This window comes from Mastomys coucha, unplaced genomic scaffold (genome assembly GCF_008632895.1).
Source record: "Mastomys coucha isolate ucsf_1 unplaced genomic scaffold, UCSF_Mcou_1 pScaffold18, whole genome shotgun sequence".
Classification (NCBI taxonomy): Eukaryota; Metazoa; Chordata; class Mammalia; order Rodentia; family Muridae; genus Mastomys; species Mastomys coucha.
The window spans coordinates 97,331,523-97,341,353 of NW_022196900.1; the positions used below are offsets into that span (position 1 = coordinate 97,331,523).

The window sequence follows — 9,831 nt, forward strand, 5'->3', positions numbered from 1 at the left end:
TTTTTTTTTTTTTTTTTTCAAGACAAGGTTTTCTACACAAGCCTGACTAGCCTCAGATTCTTCCTCCTCAGGACTGAGCTTTTGGATGCACCATGCCTGTGGATGTGAAATTTCCCAACCTCTTACTGAAAGAACAGTACCACGCAGGTCACAGTCTGTCTGCTCACATTCAGCATTAGCAAGGCAGCACCACACCCTGGCCAGGAAGAGAAGTGACCAAATGCGCTGGAGACAATGTAACAAAATACTCCGCTGGAAGACCCCAGCAGGCAAGGTGGGAAGATGCCCAGCAGGCAAGGGCTTGTTAGTTTTCGTCAACTTGATACAAGATCATCTGCAGAGAAGGAAACCTCAACTGAGAAATCACCTCCATCAGTTTGGCCTGTGGGCAAGGCTGTGGGACATTTTCTTGATTAATGATTGCCCACTGTAGGCAATGCCAGCCCTGGACTGGTAGTGGTCCTGGGTCCTATCGAAGGCAGGTGGAGCAAGCTATAGAGAGCAAGCCAATAAGCAGTGTTTCTCCTGCCTCAACTTCCCTCACTGATAGACTGTGGCGTGGAAGTATAAACCAAAAAACCCCGTCTCCCCCAACTTGCTTTTGGTCAGAATGTTTTATCAGCAAGGGAGAAGTAAACTGTGACATTGGCGTGAGCCTCTGACAGCATCATTGGGTAGGACATTGACACTGAGACAGACCTGAAGGCTGAAAGTCAGCTAGCGCCAGTACAGGGAGGCGCATTCCTGGTGGAGGGAATGGCATATAGCATATGCCAAGGTCCTGGGGGTCAGGGAGTAATGGGCAAACTTGAAGTCGTGGTGTCACGCTGGGGACAGTTTCCCTGTCGCTCTGGTGTACCCAGCCAAGGACCTGCTGCGGCCTCCTTCCATCCAAGGCGGGATAAGGCGGAGGGAAGGTTCCTGTGCTGAGGTCTGTCTGCATTACAGGACCCTGGGAGTCCGGTTCAGAGCAAGGACGTTGGACTTTGGAATATCTAAGTGGTAAGATGCAGCTATGGCAGGCAGGGTCGGGGGAGTCAGGGCACAAAGTCTTAGCCTTGGGTGGTGCTCCCACTCACGACAGGGATGAGTTTTCCTCTTCCATTAGCCAGCACACCTTGGCCAAAGGCACAGGATTTGGCCAGGAAGAGGCAAAAGGTTGATGAGACAGACATTTCCTCCCAAGCCTCTGGCATGGGGTGGACTACTATCTCTCTCCTTGAAATGCAAGATATGTATGGCTGTACGGTTTGTTACTCCTTTGTCTGAGGGTTCCAGGCCCCAGTGCAAGCTAGGGTCCTCCTTGGATGGCAAAGAAGCAATACGGGAGGCCTGATGTCATCCCTCTTGAGCCTCAGTTTCTACCTCTGGGAAATGGACCCACTGATAGCAGCTCTATCAAAGATTGTCACAGGGAATGAGCCAGAGCCTGTGTCTGAAGTCATGTGGGCTCAGTAAACATACTATTATTTATATTTATGATGCTGATGACCTAGGCTGAGTTGGCATCCATCTGCCAGGCTAGTCCAGTGTGACTCACCAATATGTCACTTCAAAGTCCCTGATGTGTTGACTGTGACTGATAAAGTCCGGCTGATCCTGAACCCCCACCACAGCCCCAGTGCAGCCCCCAAAGGACAAACCATGCCCAAGAGATGGGCATGGTTTGCCTTGTGGCAAGAGCGCTCTTTGGGAGCCCAGGGCGCCCCTCACAAGGTTATCTCAAAGACCGGCTGAACTCATGTGGGGTGAGGCTCTGAGAAACCAGATCTTATCAGAGTAATAGCTGAGGTAGCCAGTACCATCCCTTGGGTCCCCCTGGACCAGGAACTCAGCTTTGAGGACCAGGCTACTCAGGGGTGGGGAGAGGTGGATTGAGAAAGGAGGGCGCCGCTGGGCAGTGGTGGCACATGCCTTTAATCCCAGCACTTGGGAGGCAGAGGCAGGTGGATTTCTGAGTTTGAGACCAGCCTGGTCTACAGAGTAAGTTCCAGGCCAGCCAAACAAAACAAAGAAAGAAAGGGGGGGTGGGAGAGGGTGGAGGGTGCCTCAGGGCCAGGGGCACTGGATGGCTGGGTGTTAGCAAGGCCTACAGGGTTCCTACCATGACTCGTTTGACAGGGAAATCCTTCAGGCCTCGGTCCCTCGGGGAGTCAAAGACCACAGGCAGTGTCTTGTGTGGGGCCTGGATGTAGCCGATCTCCATTTCATCCTGGAGGGATACAGAGAGGCTTTGTGGTTTGTGTCCCAGTCTTGGCACCCAGTGGCCGATGTGGTGCGGGCCCACCCTATCTATTGCAACCAAGAACAAATTCTCCATAACACCAGAGCCCAGAGAAATGGCCCTGAGGATACAGACAGACTGGAGTCCTGCACAGCCTTCTGGGAAAATGAATAGGACAGAGGCCCTGACTCGGCTGGGGGTGTGGGGGGAACCCAGGGCTGTGGCTGGGATGTGGTGATTGAGCTTTGTCCTGGAGGACAGTGAACATCCAGTGTGGAGGTGACTAGAGGTGGTAGGGGAAATGTTGGGGAACCCAGCGTGCTCCCGGTATTCTACCTGAATAGGCAGAGGCTCCCCTGGGAAGGCTGTTTACTGAGCCCAAGTGGGAGTAGCCTCCTGGATGTCACGGGAGCAGACAGGTGACCCACCCAGCCCTGTAGGTGGTGCATGGGTTTTCAGGAATGAATCTAGTGAGGCCGTTGGACCTCTGGCAGTTATGCGGAGAGGGAGTGGGGACAGACACAGTCACTATGACAAGTTACAGGATGGAAACCCTGGGCATTTCCTGCTGAAAGATGGGACTCTGTGTGCAGCTTCCCAGGGATCAGCCTATATCACAGAGGTGGGATGACAAGGGTGGGACTTGGCAGACAGGGGGAGGGACACAGTCCCACTGGAGGGATGGCATACACAGAGGGGCGGCCTTCATGCTGGCCACTGATGGAGGACTGGGTCATGGGTGAGAGGACATGGATAAAGGCTCAAGATGAGAGGCAGGGACAGGCATGGGGACAGGAGTTCACTGTCTTTGTCAAATGAACTCTCTGCTTGACCCCCTGTCCCCTCCCCGGTGAGGCTCCTTCAGAGGCTCTTTTCTCTCAGTCCACCCCAGGAAGCATTGCCTCAAAGCTGGGGCTGTGCCCCAGGAGCCCAAGGTCTGTGTCTGTCCCTTGGCCTCAGGCAGATGGGACCGAGTACCTGCATCCATTGGTCATCCAGATTCTCCTCCTCTGGGCACACAGTCAGCTTGCACTTGGCTTTCTTGGTCAGAGCAGAGAGTGACTTTAGGAAGTCTTCATTGTCAGAAATCCTAGGAAGGGAGGTCACGGGGTTAACAATGATAACAATCTGTCCCTCTCTCCAGGCTTCTGAGAGCCAATCCTGGCTTCCTGGAGGCCCCTCCCTCAGGTGCCCCTCCCCAAGACACCCCTTCCCCAGAGCTTCACCTGCACACGTACACCTCCTGGGGGGGCTGAGTGTTGGGGGTCATGATCCAGGGGGCCACACGAAATGTCACACTGTCTTGGAACACCAGGGCTTCAGGAAGCTCCTGGAGGGGAGAAATGGGAAGGGTGGTCATGGCAGGCAGGGTGCGATGCCTCCCAACCCGCCCCTAGGTGGAGGCCTACCGGGTTAGATTTGTCCAGGAGGGAGATGGTGAGGGGAATGAGCCCCTCGAAGTCAACGTCAGGGAAAGCAAGGCCTTCCACATAGAAGTCTGTGCTGTGCTGGCCACCGGGCAGCTCGAGGCAGTGCGAGAACTGTTGTGGTCCCAGGACCACCTTGTACCTGGATGGCAGTTTGCCCCCTAGACAGAGGCGAAGTACACTTAGGCCTAGTGTGCGACAAGGCTCTGATTTCCTCTCCTCAGTACTGAGGTGCCTTCCCAGGGTCCCTGCGTGTCACTACCCAAGGGCCCCTGGAGGTGTGTAGGGGGAACTAAGTTCCAGTTGGGACCTTGTCCCCCTGAGGAGAGGGGTCCGGGAAGGGCAAGGGCAGGCGCCAGCACCATTCGGAACTTTGCACAGTTCTTTTATTCATTCGCTGACTGGTACCTTCATTTGTCCCCAAGCACTGTCACTGTCTCCTAGGTGACCAGGGAAGAGCAAAGGCTATCATCTGTAACAGACACCAATTAACTCAGTGACAGGAAAACTGGAGGGTTTCCTGTGGGTGACAAGGCCTAGATAGGAGTGTGAGGCAGAGTGATGTCATCATTTTATCATATAAATATGTGTGTCATATATATATGTACATTATATAATATAAATATTATATATACATGTAAGATATCACAAATATAAAGTATCATATGGTTACTTTAGCTAAGATTGGAAGGAAGTGGGAGCAAACTGAGCCCCGGAAAGCCCTCTGCTGTCCACTGTGTGTTGGGGAGCAGAGGCATTGGTGCACGGCCCTCCCCTTGGGCATCCACACACCACTTTAAACCTTGCACACCTCACAGTGGCTTCTCTGGCCCCCTCAAGCACACAGGCACATTCCCACCTCAGGGCCTTTGCACCTTCCTCAGAATGCAGTCTCTTCTGACTGACCTTCCCTCTCTGTACCCAGCTCCATACCCCACACTGCTGTCTCAATTATTTACCTGTCACCCCTCCTATTCCACCATCATGAAAGTGAATGGGACAAAGACTCAGTTCATGGCCATGTGCCCTGTGCTCAGGACTGGGGTTGGCACTGCCAGGATAGGAGGAGCTGCAGAGCTACCGAAGTCCGAGTGGAAGTGCTCCCAGCAAGTGGGGGCATGGCACATAGTGGGGGAGGGGAGAAGGGGAGAGAGAAAGGGAGAGAGAGGGAGGGTGTGAGAGAGAAAAAGAGAGGAAGAGCACAGAGGGGTGAGAGGGAGAGAGGAAGCAGGGAAATGAGGGAGGGGAGAGAGAGAAAAAGAGAGGAAGAGCACAGAGGGGTGAGAGGGAGAGAGGAAGCAGGGAAATGAGGGAGGGGAGAGAGAGAAAAAGAGTGGGGCTGGAGAGAGATGGCTCAGCAGTTAAGAGCACTGACTGCTCTTCCAGAGGTCCTGGGTTAAACTCCCAGCAACCACATGGTGTCTCACAACCATCTATAATGGGATCTGATGCCCTCTTCTGGTGTGTCTGAAGACAGCAACAGTGTACTCTTAAAAAAAGAAAAAGAAAAAGAGAGAGGGGAGACAGGGAAGGGGAAGAAAGGGAGAGGGAGAGTGGGAGGGGGAGAGAGAGAGAAAAGGAGAGAAAAGAGGGAGAAGGGAACTGGTGGACAATGACCGGAAGAAGTCACTTCCTTGTTCCCAACTGAGACAAGCTCGAGTTGCCTCTGGAAGGCAGAGGGCTGAGGCCTGCTCTGACCTCACCTGCCCACCTCACAGGCCAGAACCAGAACCAGCACACCATAGTTCTTGGGAACTCCTTGCCAAAGGGGAGCGGGACAGGGCAGTGCCCCATCCGGTGGGGACAGGGAGGAACATGGTGGCAGAGTGGCAAAGATGCCAGGGAAGGCCAGGCTGACTCACGTGTGGCCTGGAAGACTCTCACTTTGCTCATCCTGGCCTTGGGTACCTGCAGCACCAGCTGATACTTGTCGAAGAAGTTTTTGGGAGTCTTCGTGCTTAGGGTCATTAGAGACATGTCCTGCAGATCTGAGACAAGGAGCATGTGGCCATGATGGTCCCCAGGGCCCTTCACCCTCCAGGTGCCTCCTCGTGGAGCCCAGACTCCTCCACACCCCACCACAAAGGAGCCTGGCTTTCTTTTCTCATTTTAAAATGGCTACTTGTGGCTTATTTTTTCAAATGTTTCTTACATTTACTTATTCTTGTTTGTTTTGCAGCCCTGGAAATTGGGTCTGGAGTCTTAATTGTGCAAGGTGAGAGCTCAGCCACTCAGCCCCGCCCCAGCCCACATTTATTTATCATGTATGTACATCAGAGAGGTTGGACATGGGTAAAGGTCAGAGGACAATTTGTAGCAGCCAATTGCAGCCAGTTCTCTTTGGCTATCATGCTGGACCCAGGGATCGAACTCAGATCATCAGGCATGGTAGCAAACTCCCCCACCCACTAAGCCATCTCCACAGCCCCTGGCTCTGTTCTTTTCAGCGTGTCTATAAGGTTTATCTGTGTACATCTATGAAAGGGTGAAATAAGTATAGAAACTCAGAACAACACCTCCTATGTCCATTTGGTTTCTTGTTGTGACCCTGAAACTCAAATTCCGGAACACAGAGAGCGCCCAGAACAGCGGTGGTACGTGGCACCCTGGGGAAACACCAGTGCTCACTGCTGTTGGCTGGACCCCAGTGAAGGAGGCAAGGGTGTGGGCTCAACCTGGATCTGGGTGAGCTTGGGGAACTCCTTCAGTTCTTTTTTTGTTTGTTTGTTTGTTTGTTTTTGTTTTGTTTTTGTTTTTTTCGAGACAGGGTTTCTCTGTATAGCTCTGGCTGTCCTGGAACTCACTCTGTAGACCAGGCTGGCCTCAAACTCAGATATCTGCTTGCCTCTGCCTCCCAAGTGCTGGGATTAAAGTGTGCACCACCACCGCCGGGCTACTCCTTCAGTTCTTACTGCCTTAGTTTCTCTATCAGTAAGCAAGAGCAGAGAGAGCCAAAGGGGAGAGATGAAATGGCATATCTTCAGCTACTGTTGTCTGGAGCCTCAGGAGTGGCCACAGGTCGAGATCGGTGAGTATCCTTTAGGGATGTCCCTGGCGCTGGCCCCAGCCAGCAGTACACATTAGACACATTGTCATTTTACACCATCCTATGACTCCCAGGCAAGCTCTGGCCCTGGCCCCTCAGCTGTAGTTCCTTAGCATCCCCCGCCCTAGGGAAGGTCACCTCTCCCTCCATCCCTGGGCTACCCCATCATCCTGGATGAGTATCCATGAGACCCTGCTGCCCCCACCATTGTCCTCAAATCTCTCAAACCCACCAAAGTGTCAGGCTCCCTGGGCCTCAGAAACTGATCCTGCGCCTGGGTAGCTGTGTGACTCACAAGTTGTGTGCTTAACTTCTCTGTGCCTCAGCTTCCCCATCCTTTAGGTGCTTGGGTCTTGTGTGATATTTGGGGACCAGCACCCTTTTTTATTTGACTTGGGCCCCGTGTCTGAGCCAAGCACAGATGTGTGGGTCAGGCAGGGGCCACCATGGGAAGCAGAGCCTCTTGGGGCTCCAGGAGCCCACACTGCTCTCTTCTGACTAACGTATGACTTTGGTAGGTCACTTGCTTTTCCACGCCTTCTCCTATAACATGGACATGCTAACACAAATGTGCTTTCGCTAAACCGAATACAGAGGCTATGACAAGGCCTCATAGGCAAATGGACCTTGTTGAAGAACAAAGGTCTTCTCCCCAGAGCTGGCCAAGGTCTTCCATCTTTACCTTTGTTGTCCAAGACCTTGTCATCCTCAAAGTCCATTGTGGAGGCCTGGGGGTTCTCTTTGTCACAGTTCACCAACAGGATGGCGCCATGACCGCCTGGGCCCCAGGTCCAGGCACTCTGGGAACATCAGGAGGGTAAGGCCACTGTCAGGAAGTCTCTCAGATCCCATCAGCCCCTGCGAGGCAAGCCCCTGGTTTTTCCCTCCTCTCCCTTTGTCTGGCTTTTTCTCATCCAGCAATTCCTGGCTTAAAGAGTGGCTTTTTGATGGTTTCAAATATAACCAAATCTGCCCCCAATGCAGAATGTGCGCATTTGTTAAAGACAACATCTACTCTACCCAAGGTTAGCTCAACTTCTAATCCTCCTGTCCCCACCTCTGAGATACAGGCCTGTTTCGCCAGAGCCAGTCTGTGTGCTACGGGTTGTTGAACCAACCTATGACATCAAACACGTTAGGCAAGCAGCTTTACCAACTAAACTACGTCCCAGCCCCAATTCTTCTTTTTTACTTTGCTTTATTTTTAAATAAAGGAGCCTGCTAATAAAATACACTTCAAAAGCCTTTTTAAAAATGTTGGCTTGACAAAGAAACAGAGTCAAGAACATTAAGAACATCAGGATTCTAATCCACACAGCTATGCTCACGTGACCACATGGTTGCTCCTCTCCAATGTGAGTGTTGAGTCTTAGTGCTGGGCACCATTGGCCCACCCTTAGAGATCTAGCATAATATGACAGATGATATAATATCAGAGGAAGTCAACGCTACGCAAGCTCTCTAAGCCACACTTCCCCTTCTTCCTACTTTTTTGTTGTTTTTGTTTTTGTTTTGTTTTAGAGACAGGGTCCTCTGTGTAGCCCTGGCTGTCCTTGAACTCCATCCATAGACCAGGCTGGCCTTGAACTCAGTGATCCACCTGCCCTCCGAGTGCCGGGATTAAAGGCATGTGCCACTATGCCCAGCCTGTTCCCCTACTGCTGATGTACCCCATAAAGGGGCCAATCATTTGAAGTCTGCAAACCTGTATACTAGCCTCAAATGGAAAATCATGCGGAAGTTCTGAGGTTGCAGGGACACCCTGGAGTTCACCCATAGGCCCTAGGCTGACAGTGTGAAGGTCCCTTTGTGCACCCCAACCAGCCATGCTTCCGCAATACACACTCCCCACTGCACCTCATTTCTCTCTCCCTCTACCCCTCTACCCTCATCTCTCGTCCCGTCTCCATCATCACCCGTCTCTGTACACAGCTCCATGGGACTCATCCACCAGTCACTGAGGTCTGGGGAGTATTTATGAGCCACAGCTGAGATCCATCTATGTGATTTTTTTTTCTCTATTACCCGGGTGACTCTATAGATTTCAGCTTGTAGGGTAACCCCACTTCTGAGCCCATCGTTGGTTGTAAATATGCTCTGGTAAAGGAGATGGAGTATACACAAGCCAAAAGGTCAAGCTCCCACGCCTGGGGGGTGGGGTTGGGGGACCTGGCCAACAGGGCCAGTCTGGGAAGGGTTGTTTCTTACAAGTTCACGTGAGATGTTGTTCAGCTCATCACCACAAGGGGGAGCCATGGAAAAGCACAAAGGCCTTGAAGTATTGACTGACATTTGAGCCTCACCTGATCCTTTCCGGCTCCGTTCTGCTTCACTTTGCCAGTGCGGGTGACATCTGCGCTCAGGGACAGTTCTGAAATCCCAAGAGAGGAGATCTGGTGAGGGTGAAGCCCAGGACTCCCAGGGTGGCCCTGAGGGATAGGTCTCCCTCAAGAATGTCCCCCGGTTTGTCCCCGAAAAGCCACACCTCAATTCAGAGGCCAGAGCCAGGGCCTCCAAATGCTGTGACACCAAAGCAGTTCCAGCCACCCCAGTGAACCCTCCATATGCCCTGCCAGGTCACTCAGTTTTGTAATCTGTGAAATGGGATCTCGGGGCAAGCTCACTGGGTTATTGTAAGGATTAAATGTAAAATCTCCACACAGGGTCTGGCATTGGAGTGAGCCTCATCTAATTTAAATGTACACTCATGAATGAAATCCATCAATGACATGAAACCTGTAGGTCTCACATACTGAAAGAGTTAAATTTGAGACTTGTGCTGGCTAATGAGAAAATTACAGAAAAACACAGTGGACCAAGGTCGAATATGTCCAAATAAGCCTGGGCAAAATTAAGCAAGCTGTTAAGACATTCTGGGAACTAGCAGGCCGGGAAGATATAGAAGAATAAAAATGCAAGGTCATGTCTGGGCAGACACTGAGTAGTGGGCCATCTGATCCTCTTAGATATAGTTTAAGGTCAGATGCTCTGTTGACTCAGATTAACACCAACTTTAGGAATTTTCCACTCTGTTCTGCACGTACTAGTTGATATTTGAACTAGCCGATCATGTATAGCCACACTGATTCCTTTGTTCCCCCAGACCTTTTTCCTATAAAAACCCCTAACCCCTG

General features: G+C 51.8%; 1 protein-coding gene across 2 annotated transcripts in view; it reads right to left on the bottom strand.

Annotated features, from left to right (window-relative positions):
• Padi4 (peptidyl arginine deiminase 4) overlaps positions 1-9,831 on the bottom strand; it is a 31,190-nt gene that overhangs the window by 9,451 nt on the left and 11,908 nt on the right. For both annotated transcript variants that reach the window (XR_004120673.1, XM_031376949.1), the window contains exons 4-10: positions 9,001-9,068; positions 7,380-7,497; positions 5,514-5,639; positions 3,634-3,812; positions 3,451-3,554; positions 3,203-3,314; positions 2,105-2,212 (exon numbers count right to left, since the gene is read on the bottom strand). Coding sequence is in view for 1 of the 2 variants with exons in the window: in XM_031376949.1 (XP_031232809.1) it covers positions 2,105-2,212; positions 3,203-3,314; positions 3,451-3,554; positions 3,634-3,812; positions 5,514-5,639; positions 7,380-7,497; positions 9,001-9,068 (815 nt within the window). In the remaining variant the exon portion in view is untranslated. The remainder of the gene's footprint in view (positions 1-2,104; positions 2,213-3,202; positions 3,315-3,450; positions 3,555-3,633; positions 3,813-5,513; positions 5,640-7,379; positions 7,498-9,000; positions 9,069-9,831) is intronic.